This window comes from Podarcis bocagei (genome assembly GCF_964188305.1).
Source record: "Podarcis bocagei genome assembly, chromosome: 16".
In the NCBI taxonomy this organism is placed as follows: Eukaryota; Metazoa; Chordata; class Lepidosauria; order Squamata; family Lacertidae; genus Podarcis; species Podarcis bocagei.
Window position 1 is genome coordinate 17850655 of NC_138142.1, and position 25609 is coordinate 17876263.

At 48.4% G+C, this 25609-nt stretch overlaps 1 protein-coding gene across 1 annotated transcript in view; it reads right to left on the reverse strand.

The window, feature by feature from the left end:
• Positions 1-645: 645 nt before the first annotated feature.
• SCARF2 (scavenger receptor class F member 2) overlaps positions 646-25609 on the reverse strand; it is a 51778-nt gene continuing 26814 nt past the window's right edge. Inside the window, 5 exon segments of the mRNA XM_081174812.1 lie at positions 646-3412; positions 6995-7147; positions 19720-19838; positions 20994-21111; positions 22107-22210. Of these exon segments, the coding sequence (XP_081030938.1) occupies positions 2235-3412; positions 6995-7147; positions 19720-19838; positions 20994-21111; positions 22107-22210 (1672 nt within the window). The 3' untranslated portion in view covers positions 646-2234.

A 25609-nucleotide genomic window follows, 5' to 3' on the forward strand; every position in this document is an offset into this window, starting at 1 on the left:
ATAGTTCTGTGAAGCTGAGGATGTGTATATTTGGCCACATACCTGCATTTGGGTCCATTTAACTCAGGAGTCACCAATCAGGGGCCCTCCAGGTTTCTGCAGAGTACAATTCCCCATCTTCCCTGGCCATTGGGGTATGCTGACTAGGGCTGATAGGGCTTGTAGCCCAACACTCATGGTGGTTGTCACTGGCTGTGGCTCTTCAGGATTTCAAAAAGGAGCCTAGTCCCAACATACCTGGAGACACCACTTGGTTGATGACCATAGCCTTCTAATAAAGGGCAGCTCTTCTTCTCGGGAAATGGCTCTTGGGTCGAAAAAAGCGGAAAAAGTGCATTCTAGTGGACCTGGACATGCTTATGCACTCATCCTTGCAGCAGCAGTGGGCTGCTGTAAGGCGCCATTTGGAATGGCCAAACCAACATGGCAGTTGCCCCAGGGCACTGTGGGAGATTCAGCACAGCGGCTCTCGCCACCCCACCTGCCATGGTTCCTTGAGGGTGCTGATCTCAGGTGTGCTGGAGGGCCAGCCGACTCTTACCATATTGCAGGGAAGGGCCCAAACAGTTGGCAGAAGAGTAGACAGCTGCCAGGAGAAGAGGTCAGGAAAGGCCAAAGCACAGGCACCAAAACCACACACGGAGATAGAAATACAGAGTTTCTTTTTAATGGAGGAAGCTTTCAATGGAGACGCTAGACTTGTGTACCAAACTGCCCTTGTCGTAGCCAGGACAGGAGGCCTCTTATGGTGGCCAGAACCACTGATGCAAAAAAGGGGGGGCAGGGCGTCCATCGAAGCCAGCTCGAGGCAGCACAGCTGCAAGGGAGGACGGTGCCCATATTGGCACCACAGGATGAAAAAGCTCCAGCAGAAGGCGTGCCCAGTCAGGTCTGGGATGCTATCCCAAGACTGGGTGTGCTGAAGCTCCAGGCCAGTGCGAGGCCTGCACACATGGCCAGCTTGAAAGGAAAGTTGCCTCCCGCCTCTATGCCCGCAGAGCAGCCTCCTTTGCCAACCTGATGCCCCCCTTGCGCACCTCTGGCCTGTATCTCCCATCAACTGCTAATGCAATTCTAGGCTGTGGCAAGAGAAGTCCAGGGTTGAGATCAAGGGAAGTCATAGCACCACACTATTCTGCCTAGGCCAGACCCCACCCGGAGTCCTGTGTCCACCACAGTTTAAGAGGGATAGTGGCAAGCTGGAATGTGTGCAGAGGTGGGCGGCCAAGGTGATTGAGGGTCTGGAAACCAAGCCTTATGAGGAATAGTTAAGGGCATGTTTAGCCTGGAGGAGACTGGGAGGTGACATGAGAGCCATCTTCAAATATCTGAAGAGTTGTCACACGGAAGATGGGAGCAAGCTTGTATTCTTCTGCTCAAGAGAGAAGGATCTGAACCAACGGATTCAAATGACCAGAAAGGAGATTCCCACTCAGCGTTAAGAAGGACTTTCTGACGGTGAGATCTGTTTGACAATGGAATGCACTCCCTTGGAAGGTGGTGGGCTCTCGTCATTGGAGGTTTTTAAAACACAGGTTGGATGCCCATCTGTCAGGGATTCTTTAGCTGTGATTTCCACAGGGCGTTGAATTGAATGACCCCCTTTGGTCCTTTCCAGCTCACCAATTCTATGATTCTACAACCAGCCCTGGTCAGCATGGCCCCATCATAGCCCCAGCGTCAGGCGGATGTTTAGCTTGGGGCTTTATGTGAGCGATAGCCCAGGACGTCGGGAAGCAGGGCAGCAGATTGGCAAAGGTCTCTGCCCCGTGGAGCTTATGCCATGGCCTTTTGCGACCACCATGCTCAGAACCTGAAAGCCAGCGACTCCATTGATGCAGGTTATAGCAACTTGGAAATCCCTAGGGGAGAGAAGCATGGCATACGCAATTATAATACTGGTACAAATAAAAGCCACCCAACCCACCCTGCTAAGCCCTCCCCCTCCCCGAGCCCCAGGCGCCCAGCGCTTGGTCCACAAAATCCCTTTCCCGCTCCACAAAGGGGGGAGCAAAATCAGAAGTGCTTTGGTTCTGCTGTTGGTGGGGGGTGAGGGAGAAGGCCTCTGTTGTCAATACGGTCCACGTCTCACTGGTGGGGGGCACCCTCAAAAGAGTCTTTGCCAGTCTCCTGGCTTCCCCCGAGACAAGTTCTGTGCTTCCCCCGCAACCCCCAATCCTCACTTCCTTTGTTTGTTTGTGTGTGCAGTCCTCTCTTAGTAACATGGCCACCCTCTACTGCACGGTTTGAGGTGACGTGGTGGCCGCTTTGGGCTGCTGCTCCATGGCGGCTTCTCTGCTCTTCTTCCTGGGGGGCTTTTTGATGGGCGTTTTCTTGACCACCTGGTCCCCGGCCACAGGCGTCGTTGGCTCTTGGCTGCCACCGGAGCTGGGCTTTTCCGCCTTTCTGGGCTCGCCAGCTGGCGCCTCCGCCACAGGGCTGATCAGTTTCTGCAAGTTCGGGGAGGTTGGCAGCACGGGCTTGCTGGACTTCTGGCTGCCGGCGGCCATGGAGCGCTTGGCCTTCTGCGGCGGGGTGGGCTTCTCCCTCTGGGCCGGCAGGGGGCTTACCCCGTTCTGCCGTGTGCCCCCATCACCCCGGTTTAGGCTCTGAGTCTTTTCCTTCAGCTGTGCTGCCAGCAGCGTGGCTGCCTCTGAAGACAGGTGGGGGTGAATGACTTCGGAGCGTAGTTTGCTGTGACTGGGGCTTTTGGGGGCATCGCTCCCTTTCCGGTCCGGAGGGTAACTGCCCATCTTCTTGATCACGTTCTGGACAGCTCCGTTGATGTTCTCCATCTGCTCTGCGCTGGCCTTGTGCCTCTGCTTGAGCTTGGACGGGGACAGCTGCTCCCCGGACAGGGAGAGGGCCTTGCCTTCGGGGGAGCTCAGCTCCCTCGGGTGCTTCGGGGCTTTCTCTTTGCCCCTGGCGGCAGGCACCTTGCCATGGACCCCGGCCGACGTCTCGCTGGGGCTCCTCTTTCTCTTCGCCAAGCCCTGTTTGTGCTCCGTCAGGTCAGCCATCCCAATGGCGGGCAGGGAGTTGGACTGGTTGGAGCTGTACTTGCTGTGGATCCAAGAGACTTTGGGCTTTGTCGAGGGGTCTGGCGGAGGGGGCTTGGCTCTCTCCGGCGACGGGGGCTTGGCGGCACCTGCGTTGTCATCCTCGTCTCTGGACTGCTTAGAGAGGCGAGCGATCCGGGCGTAGAGGGCCCCGCTGACCGAGCCAGACCCCGAAGAGGAGCGCTCGCTGTCAGAGGATTTGAGCAAGGGTGTCTCGCTGCTGTCTGCTGGGATGGAGGTGCTCTCTTTCAAGACGGTGTACTCTCCGGCTTCCTCCTCGCTGATGGGTGGTGCCACCTTCTCCATTGGGTTGCAGGGAGCGGAAACTCTGTCCTTGCTGTCGCTCACACTCTCTGCAGAGAGAAAGCAGGCAGGGGTCATTAGGGGTCAGTGTGGAGCCATGTTTTAAATATCCCACAAGGATGGAGGACTCTTGTGGCCCTCCAGGTGTTGTTGGGATGCCAGGGACTGACAAGTGTGCATTGAGGAAAGGGGGTCTGGAGTCTGTCTCAGGAGGGTGGGGGGCAGTGATTTGTGGGGATCTGTATCAGCGGGCAAGAATCAGAGACTGGGAAGATTCAGAGCTGAAGGAAGAGGAGGAAGTTGCAAGGCTGGCAAGTGAAGGGCCGGGTGCTTCCCCACCCTCTCCTGCACCCCTATCTCCCAGAATCAGGAGGGGACTGAAGAGGGAAGAGCAGAGGCAGTTTCCACGCAGGCATAGTCTCCAGCTGCATGCATGCAGTCCATCAGGAGGTGGTAGTTAACTATCTGCTGTGTCTGGGGTGCATCTGTGACATGGGACTACAGATGGGATTGCTGCAATGTGCTTTAGGTGGGGCTGCTCTCGAAGACGATTTCAGCTGGTTGAAAACACAGTAGCCGAGTTCCTGGCTGGGTTTCTGTTTAGATCTCATATAACCCCTGTTTCTAAACAGCTGCACTGGTTGCCAAGTTTGTTTCCAGGTCCAATTTATGGTGCTCATGCTGGTGTTTAAAACCCGGAACAAACTTAGGCCCCAAATATCTGAAAGGCAAATCCCTTCCTGACAGAGCCTCTCGGTCGTTAAGTTCAGCAGAGGGGGCCCTCTTGGTAGTTCCAGTAACCTCAGAAGCTTGCAGCTATCTGCAGTTTGGGAGAGGTTTTTCTCTGGGGCAGCCCCTAAGTTGTGAAACTCTCATCCCACAGAGGTGCAGCTGCCACGTTCACTGTACAGTTTTTGTTGAGTACTGAAGATGCACCTCTTTATCCTGACCTTTGGCACTTGATACGTGTATTTTCAGGACTGAACTTATTCTGATGACTTAAAACTATTATTAATCTTTTATTTTAAATAGCTGTGGCTCATCTTGGGCCCTCGGGGTAAGGGCACATAATAAATGATACATCATACCCTTGACTATGCTGATTGGGGATGATGGGAACTGGAGTTCAACCACATCTGGAGGTCATGGGTTTCTCATCCCTGGCATAAATGAAGTTATGAATGAATTATGGAGAGTGCAAGCTCCTTTCCACTTCTGCTTGAAGGGGGGGGGGCACTTGATCCATCCCCCCCATTTTGTAAGATGTGTTAAGGCAGCCTCTCTCAAACCTGTGGCACTTCTGCTGTTTTGGACTACAACTCCCATCAGCCATAGAGCTCAGGTCCTGCTTTTGGGCTTTTTAGGAGAGGCATCTGGTCGGCCACAGTGAGAACAGGATGCTGGACTAAATATGAGCCTTTGGCCTAATCCAGTAGCCCCATTCTTTGGCTGGGGCTGGTGGGAGTCCAATGGGGGAGTTGGGTGCCTCATTGGTTTTTTTCTACCTGTGGAAATAAAGGACTGGGATCCCAGGAGTTAATTTCCACTGGTGGGAAACTCTCTGCCTGGCAATTATGGTTTTCTGTTTTCTTTTTTCTCCCTCTCTTCTGGAGTCACGCATGTGTGGCCTTAGAATTCTTTAGTCATTACAGGGCTATTTCATGAAGGCCTGCTATTTGCTGCAGAAGGGTTGCGGTGGAGCTGGGCTCACGCCAAATTCCTTTGCTCTGTAACGATTGCCAAAATTAAAGGAAGAGGGAAAAGAAAGGAGCTCTGCGGCTGGTATAGCAATTTAACCTCCTGGCTATGGTTAGGCTGCAAGATGGGAATGTGGACTTCAAGCATTGTAAGCACTGATGCACCCATCCCAGTTCCAGACAACCCCAGCTCTCTTTTTTAAGGGTTCTAGTCCTCAGTGCCGCAGATGAAAGCTTAGAGATGACATCAGGGTCTGCTGATGTCATCTTCAGAAAATATTCATTGCAATGAATGGGATAATTCCTTAGGTACAGTATGAGAGTCTTAATCTCAGGGTTGTGGGTTTGAGACCCATTTTGGGGGAAATAATTCATGAATTGGAAGGGGTTGGGCTGGATGGTCTTCGTGGCCCCTTGCAACTTTACAATTTTATGAGTCTCTGACTTAAGGTAGGAATGTAGGAAGCAGACAATTGGGCCCATCAAGTTCAATATTGTCTACACTGACTCGCAGCTTCTTTGCAAGATTTCAGGTGGGGTCTCCACCAGCCATTAGGGATTGAACCAGAGACCCCGTGCAAGCAAAGCAGAAGCTCTACAAGTGAACCCTTCCCAATACTAAGTCTTATACTGAGTCAGACCATTGGCCCATCTAGTGCAGCATTGTCTGTACTGACTGGCAGCAGCTGCCCGGGTTTTAGACAGGGTTCTCTCCCAGCCCTCCCTCGATCAGCCACTGAGGACTGGACCTAGGCCTTTCTGCATGCAAAGCAGATGCTGTACCACTGAGCTACATCCCTTCTCCCCAAAGCAGCCGTATTCATTAATTTAAATGGGTCAACTCTGAATATGACATTATTAGCTACGGCTCAAAATATTTTTTCTACATTACAAATGTTCAATGTGTCACTTGACTCATCACCTCAACACACACAAGGAAAACCAGATATAGTTATGCTCCGGTTATCTCCCGCTTGGACTACTGCAATGCGCTCTATGTGGGGCTGCCTTTGAAGGTGAACTTGGAAACCACAACTAATCCAGAATGCGGCAGCTAGACTGGTGACCGGGAGTGGCCACCGAGACCATATAACACTGGTCCTGAAAGACCTACATTGGCTCCCAGTACGTTTCCAAGCACAATTCAAAGTGTTGGTGCTGAGCTTTAAAGCCCTAAACGGCTTCGGTCCTGTATACCTGAAGGAGCGTCTCCACCCCAATCATTCAGCCCAGAGACCGGGGTCCACCTCCAAGGGCCTTCTGGTGGTTCCCTCACTGCGAGAAGTGAGATTACAGGGAACCAAGCAGGGGGCCTTCTTGCTAGTAGTGCCCTCCTTGTGGAACACTCTCCCATCAAATATCAAGGAGATAAATAACTTTTAGAATACATCTGAAGGCAGCCCTGTATCAGGAAGTATTTAATGTCTACTGTTTTACATTTTTTTATGTGTTGTAAGCTGCCCAGAGTGGCTGGGGAAACCCAGCCAGATGGGTGGGGTAAAATAATAATAATAATAATAATAATAATAATAATAATAATAATAATAATAATAATAATAAAAAATTATCCTGGCCTAAAGATCTAGGGTGATGTAGTGGTTTGAGTGTCAGACTAGGACCTGGGAGACCAGAGTTCAAATTCCCACTGGGTGCGACCTCTCAGCCTAACCTACCTCATAGGGTTGTTGTGGAGCTTAAATGAGAAGGGGAAGAAGTACAGTGTGTGCCACCTTCAACTCCTTGGAGAGGAATGGTGGGATATAAATGCAATAAATTAAGTTCAACTAAGTTTTTTACTTTGGAAGAAGCCATGGCAGCAGGGGATGCTGTAAGAAGGTGGCAATTTTTTATGGCAGATGCGCCCGTTGAGGCTCAAAAGTCTGGACTGCCATTGTACTGGGGTTCCCCAGAGCGCTGCCTTTCTGCCCTGCTCACCTTCGTGTGGCACGCAGTAGACGGGGCCCTCATCCGTAGTGTCGAAGGATGAGAAGGAGCCCCGGGAGGACCACGAAGGCGACGGCTGCTCCACCACTGATGGGGGCTCAATGAAGCTGCAGTTCATGGTGTTCTCCAGGTCATGATGAGCCACTGCAACACAGAGAAAAGGTTGAGAAAGAGGTTCTTGGTCTGCATCTGAAAAAAGCAGGGCTAGATTTAGGTTTGATGAGGCCCTAAGCTACTGACGGTAATGGGGCCCTTTATATGTCCAGCTGTCCTTTGTCAACAACAAATTGTTGCTGTTTTTGTGTTGAACATATGGTAATTTATGGACCTAATAGGTATCTAAAGCCATTTGCATATAACAAATAGGAACCTACACAACACAAAACACTGTTGCTGTACGTAGGTTTTATTTTATTTGTTTTTTAATCTTATATTTTGGAAATGTACATCCAGTTTTATTTCCTTCAATGGGGGGGGGCAAGAGAGTGGGGCCCTAAGCTATAGATTGTTTAGCTTATACGTAAATCCAGCACTGGAAAAAAGCAATGAAAAGAAGAACAAGAGGGGGGAAAGTAGCCATGTTGGCTCAGAAGGAAACAAAATCCACACCCGAGAGACCAGATTCCCTTGATTATTAGGCCAACTGAAATCTCACCAAAAATTAGTGTGCAAGCTTTTCAGTTTTTCAGATTTCTTCATCAGGCTAGAACAGCGGTGGAGAACCCATAACCCTTATTGTGTGTGTGTGTATTACTGGTAGTTTTTTTTGCTCTTTAATTGCTTTGAGATTTTGTTTTTTGTTTTACAATCAAGCAGTGTACACACACACACACACACACAATGTATATACTTCTTGATTGCAAAATAAAAAACAAAATCTCAAAGCAGTTAACAAAGAACAAAAAAAAATCAGTAAAAATATTTAAAGCAGCCAAAAATATATATAAATCAGCAATAAACTAGAAACAGCAAAACATACACCAACATTCCACGTGTCTGATAGGCTTGTTTAAACAACTTCTTTTTTTTGCAGGTGCCTAAAAGAGTACAGTCAATAGTCAGGGAGTTCCAGAGTGCATGTGCTGCCACACAAACACATTTATTACAGATGTGGAACATGTATTATCTGGCACCTGTGACAGCCACAGTTCCACAGATCAAAACATTTGAGTGGGCCTATATGGGGGGAAAGCGACCTCATAGGTAAACTGGTTCCAAGTTGTTAAGGGCTGTATATACTAATAGTAACACCTTGAATTTGCCCAGGTAGCAAGTTGAAAACCAATGCATATCTCTGAGCGCAGGTGTTATATGCTGATGAGGCCTCACACCCTCTGCTGGGCAGAGATGGCAGCTGTGGACCAAAACACCTGAAGGCCATCAGGTTGAGGAACAATGGCCTATGGTGCCTTCAGGTTGATGCTGCCCACAAACACTGTAGCCTTCAAAGGTGTTTCATCTCTCATCTGGTTGCCACTTTTTGCACCTCTTCCAACCAGAAGTTTACATTCAGTATTGGCAAAGTAGCCACATTGGATTTTCTTCCTTCCATGCATTCTAAGAACATCTCTTTAAAACCCCAAGAAAGGGAGGGAACCTAGAATATATCACAAACTCCTGCAACACTTCTTGGGTGGTTTCCCCCTCCCTTTTGTACCAGTGCAAGGCATTTGGGATGGATGAAGAGCCCCAAAAGGAGAGAACTCATTCGCATCATGCTCACCCAGAGACAGAGGCAAGAATTACAGGCCATAGACAAGCATCTATCTGGACCTTGCAGACACTGGCTTCCAAGAGAGTTGAAAGTGGTTTAAGGGAGTGGTGCTGTTTCTCACGGCGTGGAGACATGCACATCCGTCTCTTTTGACCCACTGCAACTTGCAGTCAATGTTTTTGGAATAATACACAAAACTGCTGAACTTACTCAGCCAGAAGCAAAAGTGGGGTGGGGTCGGCGTATGCACCCATAAATAGCAACCTCTCATTTCAGCTGCTGATGGGAGTTTCAGTCCCTGATTGTTAATTCTTAATATTGTACTGCTTGGTATTTTATATTAGTACTTTGATAGGAGTTTTATTGACAGCATTTACCGTATTTTTTGCTCTATAAGACGCACTTTTCCTCTCCTAAAAAGTAAGGGGAAATGTGTGTGCGTCTTATGGAGCGAATGCAGGCTGCGCAGCTATCCCAGAAGCCAGAACAGCAAGAGGGATTGCTGTGCAGCACTCCCTCTCGTTGTTCTAGCTTCTGGCTTAGATGGGCGCAGCCTTTTCAGGGCAGCAGGGAGCCTTCATCCCGCTGCCCTGAAGAGGCTGCGCAGCCAACCCAGAAGCCAGAACAGTGAGAGGGATCACTGCGCTCCCTGTCGCTGTTCTGGCTTAGCCACGCTCTGTCCCTTCCCCCACCTCCCGCAAAAGCCTCCAAGAGCCGCGCTCCCTTTAAAGAGCCTGGGATGCAGACAGGCTCTGCTCAGCGTTCCCTTCAAAGAGTATTTTTTTTCTTGCATCCCCCCTCTAAAAACTAGGTGCGTATTATGGTCAGGTGCATCTTATGGAGCGAAAAATATGGTGCGATATCTGTGTTAATTTTTAGATTGCACTGCTCGGTATTTTCTTTTAATAATAATGATTCTGGATTTTTACCAAGAGTATTTTCATTAACCTCCCCACACACAATCAGAATGAATGCTCAGTGAAGACCAGGAATTGGGCTAACCTCCACAAAAGCTTCGTGCGACCAAATCAGGTTGAATGTTTGAATAAGCAGGCTGGCTTCAAGGAGGAACCATCATCCTAAACTCAAGATGATTAAGAGAGACCCAGAAGTCCTCAGAAAGAAAAGAGAAACTTTTAATTTATTCTAACAGCAGAGGGTGCCCTCTCCCTTTCTGGCTAAGGACTGCCTCAGGAGGGTTTATGCCGCCTGCTGAATTTGGCTGTCCTAGGAAATGAGAGGGTGCACACAAGGCACTGAAGCTTATCCACAAGAGATAAGAAAATTGGGCTGAAGGGGATGTGAGGTCAGGGGCAGCAATGCTTCTGAATCCCAGTTGCTGGAAACTATAGAGCAGGATATATTGCGCTCCTGAATCTCAACATCAAAAAAACTAAGATCATGGCCATTGGGCCCATCACCTCCTGGCAAATAGAAGGGGAAGAAATGGAGGCAGTGAGAGATTTTATCTTCTTTGGCTCCATGATCACTGCAGATGGTGACAGTAGTCACGAAATTAAAAGACGCCTGCTTCTTGGGAGAAAAGCAATGACAAACCTAGACAGCATCTTAAAAAGCAGAGACATCACCTTGCCAAGAAAGGCCCTTATAGTTAAGCTATGGTTTTCCCAGTAGTGATGTATGGAAGTGAGAGCTGGACCATAAAGAAGGCTGATCGCCAAAGAATTGATGCTTTTGAATTATGGTGCTGGAGGAGACTCTTGAAAGTCCCATGGACTGCAAGAAGATCAAACCGATCCATTCTTAAGGAAATCAGCCCTGAGTGCTCACTGGAAGGACAGATCCTGAAGCTGAGGTTCCAATACTTTGGCCACCTCATGAGAAGAGAACACTCCCTGGGAAAGACCCTGATGTTGGGAAAGATGGAGGGCACAAGGAGAAGGGGACGACAGAGGACGAGATGGCTGGACAGTGTTCTCGAAGCTACCAGCATGAGCTTGACCAAACTGCGGGAGGCAGTGGAAGACAGGAGTGCCTGGTGTGCTCTTGTCCATGGGGTCACGAAGAGTCGGACACGACTAAACGACTAAACAACAACAACATATTGCGCTCCAGTCCTGATTTTGGGTTTCCCATTGAGACATCTGGTTGGCCACTGTGAGAACAGGATGCTGATAGGCCATTGGCCTGATCCAGCAGACTCTCCTTATGTTCTTAACTGATATTTAGAGGCACACTGCCTGCAACAGTGTAGACAGAGCACAGCTGTCATGGATAAGTTTCTCCTCTGAATTTTTCTAGCCCTCTTCTAAAGCCATCCAAACTGGTGGCCATCCCTGCTTCTTGTGGGAGCAAACGCCATAGTTTAACTCTGTGCTGTGTGAAGAAAAACAACAACACTCTTTTTTTCCACTTGTCCTGAATCTTCCAGTGTTCAGCTTCATTGGGTGGGTCCTGTATGGTTCTGGCATTATAAGAGAAGAAGGCAAACTCTCAGCAGCTGGCATAATGATGGGTTCTGCCAAAATAGCTAAAATGACCGGAAGAATCAGAAATCGGGAAGATCAAAACTTTAATAAGGAATGGGGAAAATTTATAACTTATCTTAAAGACCATCGTAAACAGTTAAAATCGTTAGTAGGATTGGGATATCACTTGTAGTTTAAGGCTGAATTCTGGACACAATGGTGATGTAAAAGACTTGGATCATCATAAAAGATGCAGGAGGAAATGATTAATAATAGGACCCACAAAGGGGAGGATGGAAGTTCAGGAGATTGCTTGGAATCTTGTTTTTATGATTTACGTTTGATTATATCTCTGTGGAATTTTAATTTGGGGAAAAAACACAAATAAATAAATTTAATGGAAAACTCCCGGCAGCCACTTTAGAGTGAGAATGAAGATGCTGGGAGAACAAATCGCCGCGCACTCGCACAATAACATGGCCGCTGAGCCTTCGCCTGCCGCATAACGCTTTGCAAACGAGACTGGGACCTGCTTGCCTGAACAGCCCCTGGGCCAAGGAGACCCCAAACAGGGCGGCTTCTGTGCAGAGTGAGCCCTCCGAGGGATGCAGAGTTTCCTGTAGCTGCTCGGCACTCAGACATCTGGTTCTGGGTGACTCGTTGCCAAATAAATCATGCCAAGAGCGGCTGCAAAAGCGCCGCGCTGCTTCCTGCGGGCCTCTCGCTTCCAACCAGCGCCACCCCCCTCCCAGCCACAGCGTTTCTCCCCACAGATCCCCGTTTTCACTGGCCTGCCTCCTGGGCCAGCGCTAGTCAGAGGAGGTCTCAGCCCTTATTTCCTTAAAGTTAGAGAAGAAGGGCAAGGGCGGGTGGTGGGGGCAGGATAGCAGTACATCCGCTTTGCATGCAGAAGGTCCCGGGTTCAAACCCTGGCATCTCCAGGTAAGACTGGGAGAGACACCTGAAACTCTGGAAAGCTGCTGCCAACCAGTGTCAACAATACTTAGCTAGATGGAAGAATGGTCTGACTCAATGTAAGGGAGCTTCCTGCCTCCTTATCGACATAGGTATCTCCAGACTTGCCATATGTTCACAAAAATTCTATGGATAAGATACTTAAGTTTCCTGTAAATATATATTTTTTCATCAGGCTGATGTTTTTAGTTTCCTCCGAAATATTTATTTCTGTTGTCTATAGCTCTGGTAACCTTTTTTGGTTAGATTACTGCAATGCATTATATGTGGGGCTGCGCTTGAAGATAGTTCGGAAACTGGTGCAGAATTCGGCAGCCAGATTGGTCACTGGGACAAGATGAACTGAGCACACCACACCAATTCTGGCCCAACTGCTCTGGTTGCCAATTAGCTTCCAGGCCGAATTCAAACTGCTGATTTTGACCTATAAAACCTTACGTGGCTCAGGACCCCAATACGTTAAGGACAACCTCCCCCCATACAAACTGGCCTGGACATTGTGTTCATCATTTGAGGCCATTCTTCGTCTGCCTCCTCTATGGGAGGTCCGGTGGGTGGCAACACAAGGAAGGGCCTTTTGAGTGGTGGCTCCCCACTTGTGGAATGCTCCCCACAGGGAGGCTTGCCTGGTGCCATCATTACAAGTGCCAGGTAAAAACATTCCCTTTCTGCCAGAGCTTTGGTTTTTAATTTTTCTGCAACCTTCTTCAGTGGGTGGAATGTTTTAATCCTGCCTTTAAAAAACAAGAATGTCTTTTTAGATTTTTCTATGCTTTGTTCTATACCGGTTTTAATGTATTGTGCTTGTTTCTATATGTATTGTAAGTTGCTTTTGTAAAAAAAAAGGGGGGGGAGCAACTAATAAGTTTAATAAATAATGTAAACCTATAGTTTTCATAATATTAAATTTCCATTGTTTTTAATGTTTATACAGCAGTAGGCATCCACAATCCTTTTAACTCTTTCGGTTTTGTGCCTTAACTTCCAATGAAGAACAGTTTCAGCATTTGGGACTTTTTAATTTAGAGAAAAGCCAAGTACGAGGAGACATGATAGAAGTTTAGAAAATGATGGAGAAAGTGGAGAGCGAAAATTTTCCACAATGCTAGAACTGGTAAAAGGTAAAGGACCCATGGATGGTTAAGTCCAGTCAAAGGTGACTATGGGGTTGCGGCGCTCATCTCGCTTTCAGGCCAAGGGAGCTGGCGTTTGTCCACAGACAGCTTTCCGGGTCACGTGGCCAGCAGGACTAAACCACTTCTGGTGCAACGGAACACAGTGATGGAAACCAGAGCGCACAGAAATGCTGTCTACCTTCCTGCCGCAGCGGTACCTTTTTATCCACTTGCACTGGTGTGCTTTTGAGCTGCTAGGTTGGCAGGAGCAACAGGAGCTCACCCCATCGCAGGGATTCGAACCACCAACCTTCCGATCGGCAAGCCCAAGAGGCTCAGTGGTTTAGACCACAGCGCCACCCGCTTCTCCCTGCTAGAACTGGTAGACATCCAGTGAAGCTGAATGTCGGAAGATTCAGGACAGACAAGAAGGACCAGCTTCTTCACACCTAGCATAGTTAAACACCCTCCCACTGTAAGCAATGATGGCTACCAACTTGTATGGCTTTAAAAGAGGATTGGATGAATTCATGGAGAATGCAGCTACCAACGCCTACTGGACAGGATGGCTATGGCTCTGTTTTCCACAGCTGGAGGAAGTAATGTTTCTGAAGATCAGTTGCCAGGATCTGCAGGAAGGGAGAGAGCTCTTGTGCTTACAGGTTTCCCAAAAGAGGCATGGTTGGCAGCTGTGTGAACAGGATGCTGGACTAGGTGTGACCAGATGCACTGACCTAAGCCAGCAGCCTCTTCTGATGCTCACCCTATGGCATGGTCCATAGTTGCTGCACCAATGTTGAAGCCTTGTTGCTGGATTTGCTGTTCCAAAGAGAAGGCTGGCACCATCTTCCATTCCGTGGCGTAGCGTGGGTTGTCAGCACCCGGGGCAAGGCAAGTAATTTGCGCCCCCTAACCCGTGGATTTGCGCCCCCTAACCCTAACCCCCAGATGTTGCACCCGGTGCGGCCGGCCCCCCCTGCACACACCCCTGCTACGCCACTGCTTCCATTTCCTGCTCAGGGGAGGAGGAGCTGTAGGAGAACCCACCTCCTCCTCCTCCTCTTCACTTCCATTCCTCCTCCTGGGGAAACTGAAAGGCCTTCATAGTGAAAGCGCCACCAGATCAAAAGCAGCTTTGAAGGCCACAGGAGAGCTGACCCGCTCCGGGCAGAACAAGCAACTTCCTCAGCTACTGCATAAACAGAGACTTCCTTCGCCGTCAAACAGGAAGGTTAGGCCTGTTCAGGAGTCTGCTTCTACCTCACAGAGCCAGGGCACAAGATCTGGGAAGGGCACTCCAGGGCAGACCCTGTGCGAGCCTGGAGGTGGGTGGTGTTTATGCATTGAGGGGCATTTTTTTAAAGCTCCCAGATGCTTGCAGCTCATGCTTTTTTTTGCATGCTACGAGTGACGAGATAATCACCTCCCCCCAGTGAAACCGCCATGTGCCAGGGCAGTCTATCTTGGAACACCAGACGCTGGAGACAAACACAGGAGGGCTGTTGCTGCACACAGAGGAGGTCATAGTGTGTGAGAGGGAGAGGCAGGCAAGTTGCTCTCTCACGCAATAATCTTGCTTGGGCTGCGCTGCTCAGCTCCATCCCAACAAGGGGATGTGGCAGCCCTTTCCGCCATTTTGAAAAAGCACTTTTGGTCAATGTGTTGAGACTTTCAAGCGGTATAAGAGCGTGCCTTTCTGGATGCATCCCATGGCAGGACAAAAGTACAGTGGTACCTCGGGTTACATTCGCTTCAGGTTACATACGCTTCATGTTACAGACTCCGCTAACCCAGAAATAGTACCTCGGGTTAAGAACTTTGCTTCAGGATGAGAACAGAAGTCATGCTCCGGCGGCGTGGCAGCAGCAGCCCCCATTAGCTAAAGTGGTGCTTCAGGTTAAGAACAGTTTCAGGTTAAGAATGGACCTCTGGAACGAATTAAGTACTTAACCTGAGGTACCACTGTAATCTCATTTCAGAAAATGGCCTTGAAGATACCTAATGGTAAAAGACCAGAAACCTAAATCTATTATAAGTAGCTGTATGAACTAATAAAAAATAATTCATGTGCTGGTTGCGGGCACCCAGGAGGCACTGGGCTGCATGCAAGATCCTGCGCCTCCTTGCTCGGAGCACTAACACACAGAAAACCCACAATGTGTTGCTCTATCTAGCTTAATATTGCCTACCCTGACTGGCAGCAGCTCTCCATGGGTTTCAGGCAGGGAACATTGGAGGTGCCACTGGTGGCTGAACCTGGAACCTTCTGCATGCAGAGCAGACGCTCAGCTACTGAGCTGCTACGGCCCCTTCTGCAGATCGTGGGCTGGCTTCTTAAAAACTGTGCCAGTTTTGCAGAAAGAAAGGAGGGGTGGGGAGGGAAGAAATGGAAACCTAAAAGGGGTGAGTGGGAGAGATGGTCCTCTTGCCCTGGTCTCCCAGTGGCTCCAGTCTGCAACCCCCCCCCCCCGGCCCTTGACTACAGCTGCGCGGGACCTCAGCCCTCCGCAGTCAGGGATGGATAAAAAGAACATATGGCGAAGCCTGCATGCCAAGGCAAACAAAGGAGCCTGTGACCAAAGCATTTCATTCCAGTGAAATAACAGCCCCTCTGGCAGTCGAGCGAAGCCGCGGGAAGGAAGGCCAGCCTCGGAGAGGGTGTCCGCAGACAGGAGAGAGCGAGCAGATGCAAATTGACTTCTTCATGTCACAGGGTCTTGGCTGCGAGGGTGGGTTGTCTGCTTTCCAAAGTGGACGCGTCCCCTGTGGGGTAGTGAGACTCCCTGGGGGTGCGTGTGTGGCAAGGAGGGGCAAAGGGATGCCGGAGGCGCAAATGACTATCACAGAACTATAAAGACTAGAGTTGGAAGGGACCTCCAAGGGCCATCAAGTCCAACCCCTTGCCTTTTCCTCTACGCAAGACATGTCCAACCGGCCGGGCGTGATCTACAGGTAGATTGCCGGAGTGCTCCAGGTCCATCGCTGGATTAAGAAAAGTTATGTTTGCTCCTGATCAATCGTGCCGTGCCGCACCCCCGCTCTATGTCCCACTGCCACTGCTACAGCTGTGAAAGCTTGTCTTCTCAGAGGCGGTGGCATAGTGGGGGAATGAGGGAGGGCGTCGGACTGTTTAGTGATTGATTTAATGCAATCCCACCCCCGCAAATAGCTCAACAACAAAAGCCCAACCACTCTTGTCAATCCTTCCTAAAAGGCTCAGCAACTGGGCAATGCTCCCCCCAAAAAAGCTCAACAAATCTGGTCTGCCCCCCCAAAAAAAACTCTTGGCAATGACAATGGGTAGATCATTGCCAGTTTTATTATACAGTGGTACCTCAAGTTAAGAACGTAATTTGTTCTGGAGGTCTGTTCTTAACTGGAGGTACCACTTTAGCTAATGGGGCCTCCCACTGCCGCCACCATGCAATTTCTGTTCTCATCCTGAAGCAAAGTTCTTAACCCAAGGTATTATTTCTAGGTTAGTGGAGTCTGTAACCTGAAGCATCTGTAACCTCAAGTGTCTGTAACCCGAGGTACCACTGTACTGGGAGTAGATCGCAGTCTCTAGAGAGTTTGACATGTCTGCTCTACACTAAAACTCTGCAAGCTTTCCTCACCGGGGAATCGCTCCATCCCCATGATGGTTTTAGTTCACTTTTCCTGAGCTTTTTCCAACTCAACCTCAGCTGGGTAGCCAGGAGGTGCAGTTTCCCACACCGGGTGCTGATGCTGTTTTCCTGCATGCATCTTCATCCTCATCTAGGGGGTCTCACACACAGTTAGGAAGTGTGGCACTGTTCCTATTGCTTTTAGTTTAGTTAGGTAAAGGTAAAGGGACCCCTGACCATTAGGTCCAGTCGTGACCGACTCTGGGGTTGCGGTGCTCATCTCGCTTTACTGGCCGAGGGAGCTGGCGTACAGCTTCTGGGTCATGTGACCAGCAGAACTAAGCCGCTTCTGGCGAACCAGAGAAGCACACGGAAACGGCGTTTACCTTCCCACCGGAGTGGCACCTGTTTATCTATTTGCACTTTTGTGCTTTCAAACAGCTAGGTTGGCAGGAGCAGGGACCGAGCAATGGGAGCTCACCCTGTCGCGGGGATTCTAACCGCCGACCTTCTGATCGGCAAGCCCTGGCTCTGGTTTAATCCACAGTGCCACCCGCGTCCCTCTTAGCAGGCAGCAAAAAGCAATACGGGGGCAGGGGGAGGAGCAGAGCTGCTCTGAGCTGGACTATCCACTCTTGCACAAATGGTATTTCACCCCCTTTGGGAATAATAATAATAATAATAATAATAATAATAATAATAATAATAATAATAAATTTATAAGCCATACATCTGACTCATTGTCCCAGCCACTCTGGGCAGCTTCCAAGAAATTAAAACACAGTAACACATTGAACATTAAAAGCTTCCCTATACAGGGCTGCCTTGGGTGTTTTCTAAACAACTATAGTTTTTTTATTTCCTTGACATTTGACGGGAGGGCATTCCACAGGATGGGCTTCACTACTGAGAAGGCCCTCCGCCTAGTTCCCTGTAACCTCACTTCTTGCAGAAGGCCCTCCAAGCTGGACCTCAGTGTCCGGGCTGAACGATGGGGGTGGAGATGCTTCTTCAGGTATACTGGGCCAAGGCAGTTTAGGGCTTTAAAGCTCAGCACCAGCACTTTGAATTGTGCTTGGAAACATACTGGGAGCCAATGTAGGTCCTTTAGGACTGGTGTTATATGGTTCCAGTGGCTGCTCCCAGCCACTGGTCTAGCTGCCACATTCTGGATTAGTTGTAGTTTCCAAGTTGCTTTCAAAGGTAGCCCCATGTAGAGTGCATTGCAGTAGTCCAAGACGGAGATACAGTGGTACCTTGGGTTACAGACACTTCAGGTTACAGACCCAGAAATATTACCTCAGGTTAAGAACTTTGCTTCAGGATGAGAACAGAAATCGCCCAGCGGCAGCAGGAAGCCCCATCAGCTAAAGTGGTACCTCAGGTTAAGAACAGTTTTAGGTTAAGAATGGACCTCCAGAATGAATTAAGTTCTTAACCTGAGGTACCACTGTAACCCGAGCATGCACCACTCTGGCAAGACTGTGGAGGCATGTAGGGTCTCAGCCAGCATATCAGATGGAGCTGGTAGGCAGGTAGGCCCTGGATACAGAATTGACCCAGAAGTGTCTCTGTCCAAACCCAGGGTCCTCTTTGCTGATTCCGGCAGAGGCAGCAGTCAGCAGCTCCAGCCTCCAAAGCCAGCAGAGGCCAAGAGGGGAGCCTCTCACTGCCCCGTTTATACAAAAGCCCCAAGCAGCAGGGAAGTGCCAGGAAATGGGGAAACAGAGGCCCATTCAGCCTGGGCCTCTGCTTCACAGAAGGAGCCTCTATTCAGAGAAGAGGGGGGGAAACTCAGCCCAGCGGCGCTTCTGTAAACACAGCGCTTGTTATCGTTTCAGTGGGGAAATGGTTGCTGCTGCTCTGAGCCGCAGGCTTTTCAGCGCCAGGGATGTACCACTGTGCTCCCCTGACCGAGATGGGGGGTGGGTGGGGAGGCAGCTCTCAGAAAAGCTGAGTGCAAAAGAATCCTGACCAGCTTGAAATTGCTTAAAGGAAGAGACAGGATCGTGTTTCTACCAGAGCTGAGCCAAAGGCTTCACAAAGTTTAATATTTGGAGCAAAGACTGCAGCAGAGAGGTCCATGACCTCCCTCTCTTTTTTGCGCATTTCCCATGCCTGTTTGCAAGCCATGGTTCCCCTGGTCTGGTGCTGCTTTGTAGACATTAACCCCTCCCCAATAAAATTTGAAAGGGCTTCCTCACTGCTAAAATCCCAGCCAATCAGGGATCACATAGTGATCATGTTGACATCACAGTGCCAAGCTGCCTGTTCTATGGTTGTAGTCACACCCATATTTAAAACACAGCTGCCTCAACTGTGGTTTGTTCAAGCCAACAAACCATGAATCGTTTCGCAGACCAGCCATAGTTTCTGTAACCAAACCCTCTTGCTTTGTGCCTCTGTAGCTTGATTGAGTATCTTGGTGGAGCAAAACACACACACACAAAACCCCTCCACAGTCAGGCAAGGCTGACAATGCGTTCTGACATAACACAAAGTCATAGCTAGGAACAAGCCATGGTTTGTGAGCTAACAGCAAACTGCGGCTTCACACTGTGGTTTGTTGCAAGAAAACAAACCCTGATTAATTCTACCAGGCTGGGCTTAGCCATTCAAAGACATGACACAGGGGCACTGACTGAACTGTCAGAATGGATCCTGACACATTTGCAAACCTAATTTAAGCCTCCGTCACCGTGACAAGAATTCTGAATCTTGCACGCCAGTTCATCATTCGTTTGTCTACACCGGGATCGTGATGCCACACAGTCAGACCTGCAAACCATGGTTAGCTATGGGGCCCTTAACAGGATGTGGGGAACACATAATAATGGAGCTTGGGGGGCAGGAGACAACCGGAGCTGGTCCTTACCTACAACCTTTGGCAGCTTCTGGCGGCGAAGAGGGATGCGTGGAAGTTTCATGCTGATGCGGCTGAACCTCCCACAAAGACGCCTCGGGGATTTCTTATGGGGTGGGTCCTGGTTTGAGCTGCAAGGGAAGATGTGCATTTTGGGTTAGACTCCTGGCAGATGTTAACAGTGTGGCTGCAGATGGACTGGGACCAGGGTTGTCCTGGTGGATAGTGTGATGAAGGCCCCCATCACTTTGCTTTACTGTCCTCTGTTAGGGTTGCCCCCTCTTTCTGCACTGCAGAAGGTTGGAGTAGATGCTCCTCCAACTCTACAATTCTATGATTCTTCTGGCACTGTGTCTGGTCAACATGGGCAAGCACAATGAGGAAGTAGCAGAGTCTTGAGGTGGCAGAAGGGGCTATACTACTTTCAGCCTTCTCACATGTGAATTCTTCCTATCCTCTTTTAAACCCATCCAATTTGTCGGACATCACTGCCTCCTGTGGCAGGGAGTACCATATCTTTGTAAATTTACCGTATTTTTTGCTCTATAACTCACTTTTTCCCTCCTAAAAAGTAAGGGGAAATGTGTGTGCGTCTTATGGAGCGAATGCAGGCTGTGCAGCTATCACAGAAGCCAGAACAGCAAGAGGGATTGCTGCTTTCACTGCGCAGCGATCCCTCTTGCTGTTCTGGCTTCTGAGATTCAGAATATTTTTTTTCTTGTTTTCCTCCTCCAAAAGCTAGGTGCATCTTGTGGTCTGGTGCGTCATATATAGAGCAAAAAATGCGGTATTTATTTGGTTTTTCAAATTAAAATTTTATAATCACATATCAACATACAATCGAAAAAACAAGACTCCACAGAATCTCCTGGATTTCCCTCTTCCCCTTTGTGGGTCCTGTTGTTAGTCCTTTCCTCCTGCATCTTTTATAATAAACCAAATCTTTTTGCATCTCCATTATTCACCATTAAAATTCACCATTAAAATACAAGTGACAGGGAGTACCATAATTTAAGAAGCTACGTGAAGGACTCAAATTTTATCTGTCCTGAATCTTCCAACATTCAGCTTTGTTGGGTGTCCACAAATTCTCTGCCTGCCGTGTACAATTTTATTCATTATCATGTGGCCTCTTGCTCACCTTTTCTCTAAACTGAAAAGTCCCAAATGCAGACACCTTAGGCAGAAGCAGACCAGACCCCCTCAATCACCCTCCCTCCTGCCCACCAAGGAGCCTCGGTAGCCCCCCTGCCAATGGGCTCAGGGTTCCCAGCATTGATGCTTACTCCCGGGAGTGGTCTTTCTTGCGGCAAACGCAGCAGCAACACAGGAGGGAGAGGAGGAGGAGGAGGAGGAAGGCCAAGAGGGCACCGGCTCCAATGACACCCATCCGCTGGTTAGCCTCTGAAATGGAATCAGGAGAGAAACAACACCCCCCCCCCCGTCTTGTTTTATTTTATTTAATGGAATTTGTACATTGCTCCATTGTAAAAAAAAAACCTCTCAGCAGTTCCCAGAAATAAAACATGCATTGAAATGATTGATCAAAGTCAGAGTTAAAAACTAAATTAAGCAGAAACAACAGCCCCCCCATTAAAAAATATAGACATTATAAAATAAAATTAACCTATTAAAATGCATGTCAACTTTACACATCCAGGTAGGCTTGCTGAAATAATCAAAATAGGCTTTTGGCAGGTGCTGAAAAAAACACACAGTGATGGCAGCTACCTGATTGTAAAGGGGCGGGGAGTTCCAAAGTATAGGTGCTGCCACACTAAAGGATTAACTCATTGAACGTGCAGAAAGACACTGCAGTTCTAAGTGGTTCGGCAGGCATATAATTCCAATTGCTTTCAGTTTCTCAATCTTAAATCAGTTCTCCACATTTCCACATCAGTTTGCATTTAAAAAAAAATAATAAGAAGAAAGTCCTCATGCAAATTCAACAGCATTTTAGCATGTCTTTCTACTTAAACTACATTTTTGGATGCAAAATTGCCTAACCTGCATATTTTGTCAAAACAGTCCCCCCTAATATGATGCATTTTCCTATGTCACCTTCACAAACTTATGCATTTATTCGACTTGGCTGCAGAACTGCATTGCAAAATTCAGAGAAGGGCAAAAATTCGTAGTGTTTTGACTCACCTATTATTATTATTTTTTAAATAAAGGGTGAATTTAGTTAAGTTTGCCTTTGGATGCAGAAGGAATCAATTCTATCTCTCATCCCTAGTTAGGTAGGATGGAAACTAGTCCTGTTAGCCTGCAGAGGGAGCCTTGCCATAGAACTCTGCAGACTCCAAACTTCCCAATGGGAACAGTTCAGAACTAGCAGCCCAGGACTCGACTCAGCTGATGGATGCTGGTAATGTCTGTTCCCCCAAGCCACTTACCCATGTGGCAAGATCCAGTCAGTGGGTCGCAAGAATCTTCGTGGCACTTGCAGGATTCTGAACAGTTCACCCCGTAGTGACCAGTCTGGCACGTCACGTTACACCTGTGGGATGTGATACACAAGTAGCAGTCAAGTACAACATTCCTTGTTTGCCTAGAGTGGACATGCAAAGGGGATGTTTGTTCCAGCCAGTCGAAAACTTCCTGTTTCCTCCTGGGCTGGGACATACTTCCTTTTGCATGTGACTAGAGGTGGGCGTGACCTTACCTGTGCAGGTAACAAAAGCACCAGGCACGCAGCACACTCTCTCTCTTTGACTTCCTCTCTTCATTGGAGCAGCTTTTTTCAGAGAACAAAGAGACTATCTCCATATGGTATAGACTCACATGTATATATCTGTAACTAAATCTGCCTTCAGAGATCCAACTGTGAACTGATGATGATGTGAGTAAACTTCTTTTATATACCTTAAATAAGATTGTGGCGTGTTTATCCTTTTAATAGGGAAATAAGGGATCTTACCAGGAATCAGTATTGAGAAGCTTAAACAAGCTTGCAACCAGCTACCTGCTGTGTGTTTAAAGGGGAATGTTAAAACTCTGCTAAGTTATAGAACTTGCTAGCTCAAGTTAGGAAGTATATTAAAAAGGTAAAGGTACCCCTGCCCATACGGGCCAGTCGTGTCCGACTCTAGGGTTGTGCGTCCATCTCACTTAAGAGGCCGAGGGCCAGCGCTGTCCGGAGACACTTCCAGGTCACGTGGCCAGCGTGACGAAGCTGCTCTGGCGAGCCAGCACCAGCGCAGCACACGGAAACGCCGTTTACCTTCCCGCTATAAAGCGGTACCTATTTATCTACTTGCACTTAAGAGTGCTTTCGAACTGCTAGGTGGGCAGGAGCTGGGACCGAAAGACGGGAGCTCACCCCGCCGCGGGGATTCGAACCGCCGACCATGCGATCGGCAAGCCCTAGGCACTGAGGTTTTACCCACAGCGCCACCCGCGTCCCATAGAATATTAATAAACAATATATCCTCTCCTGCCTCTCTGAACATTCCCACAACACCTGAGGAATGAATTATCAGGTGAGTGGGGGGAAAGAGAGAGAGAAGGCAGGCAAGTCACCCTTTGCTCTACCCTCCAGAAGCAGGGGTGGCTATTAAATCACCCAAGGGTGTCCTAACGTAAAGCGTATCAGAATGTCGTCGTTTCCAGCTGATGCCGAAAGACAAAAATAAGGGTTAGGAGAGACAGAGGGAAATGGAATGATAAGACCACGCCTGGCTATGAGAACTAGAAACACGCTGAATTTCAGAAAAGAAAACTGATAAGGCCACAACCCAGCCTTCAAGATCTATGATCACGCTGTCTAAAGCTGACCAGAGGTAGCATTATTCTCAATTTATGATGGGGTGGAAGGTTTGCAGGCTAGGAAGGACCTGCTCACAAATTTATTGACAGCTGCACGAATTATGATAGCTAGGAAGTGGAAGGAGCAAGCAGACTATAAAATGGAAGAATGGTATGAAGAGGTGAGGGATATAGCTATTGATGATAAATCAACATGTGCCATTAAGGTAAGATGGGGGGAATAAGCAGGAGAAATGATTTTGAGGAGATACGGAGGGTGTTTGTAGAATTTGTACTGTTAAAACAGAAAGGGGTCAAACCATCGCAAGGGGTGTTGAAATTTTGGGAGGTTGGATGGTTACAATGGAATGGTCTTGGTGGTGGGGGGGCATTTTTATTCTTATTTATGTATGATTATTACTTTGTCAATAATAATAATAATAATAATAATAATAATAATAATAATAATAATAATAATAATGGTCTATGATCACCTGCCTGTGTGTAGGAACGGGTTACATCCCAATTAAATGTGTGTCAGTTCAACACTAGGCCATGGGTTGCTCCCTTTCTCTACGGCAAAGCTATGCAAAGACAGCTGACAAAAAATGAAAAGGCATTCTGGAGAGCTGCTGTCCGTCAGTGCAGACAGCATTGAGCAGGTTGCAGGTGGAGGCCAGCTGCTGGGAATCAGCAGTGGGGAAGGGGCTGCCCTCGTGTTCAGGTCCTGATTTTGGGTTTCCCTTGATGGGTGTCTGGCTGGCCACTGTGAGCAGAGGATACTGGGCTGGTTGGGTCGCCGGTGTGATCCTGGTGGGCTCTTCCAATGTTTTTATGGATCAAGGTTCTGACTCAGTATAAAGCAGCTTCCCATATCGCTACGATTCCTTTATTGTATCTGGTTGGTACAACATCTCACAAAAGGTTGGGTGGTCACCTGCCAGGGTGCGATTGCCACATTGTGTGGGGTTGGGCTGTGTGGCCCTTGGGTTTCCTTTCAGCTCTGCAATTCTGTATTTCAGCTAAAGGAAGGTCCAAGCTGCAAAGCTGCATGTCAGATGAGAGCAGCTGCTGCCATTCCACAGCCATCAGATTCTGTCAGGGATTTTCATGCCTCTTGAACATCCAAAGCTCTCCCGCTGGCTAGGGTCCCTGCCTCCCCGGTGCCACGTGCCTCTTGGCAGAGAAAAGGGTAGGGGCCACTCACGGCCCGCAGAGCAGCTGCAAGCAGGCCTGCTCTAAAGGACTTCTTCGCACAACGTGGAATTTATTTGCAGGACCTGCTGTCACAAGAGGTGGTGACGCTCAGGAGTCCAGGTGGTTTTCAAAGCAGGATTTGCTGTGGGCTAAAAGGATGCTTTTAGTCCAGGGATGGAAAGAAGTCCCTACCAGAGAGGAATGGCAAACTACCGTATTTTTCGCTCTATAACACACACCCAACCATAACACGCACATAGTTTTTAGAGGAGGAAAACAAGAAAAAAAATATTCTAAACGAAACAGTGGGTGTATGATTTTTGTGGTTCATGCTGTGGCCACAGACATGTGATCTGACGGTGAGTTTGGGGTAGCCCAGTGCAAAAATCCTGAGGATCCATGTGGATCCATGCTTTGTAACCATGTTTTAAGTGGGGAGGGAAGAAAAAGCACCCAAGGGACAAGGAACACGCGTGGGGTGGGTGGAGAAGGATGCTGTTAATAATGCAGAAGAGGGGTATAAGAGGAGAAGGCTCCTCTCCTCTCCCGCTTTGCTGTGTCAAAGCGAGCCACGGAGGAGGGAAGGAAGGGGAACCAGGGATCCTCTGCTCACGACTGCAGCAGATCCCCCCGCCACCCATAGGCATTCGCTCCATAACACGCACAGACATTTCCCCTTACTTTCTAGGAGGAAAAAAATGAGTGTTATGGTGCAAAAAATGCGGTAAATTGCTGGAATATGCAGAAATGGCAAAAACGACTGGAAGAATCAAGAGGACGAAAGCTTTCACAAAGAATGGGGAAAATTTACATTTTATCTGTAAACAAATGAAAACATCACCAGGTTTTTTAACAACACTTGCAACATTAACAAAAACTTTGGATAATAAATTGAAAAAATAGAGGAGGAGATAATAAGCAGTTGAAGAGGATAACATAAAGATCCATGGAGGGA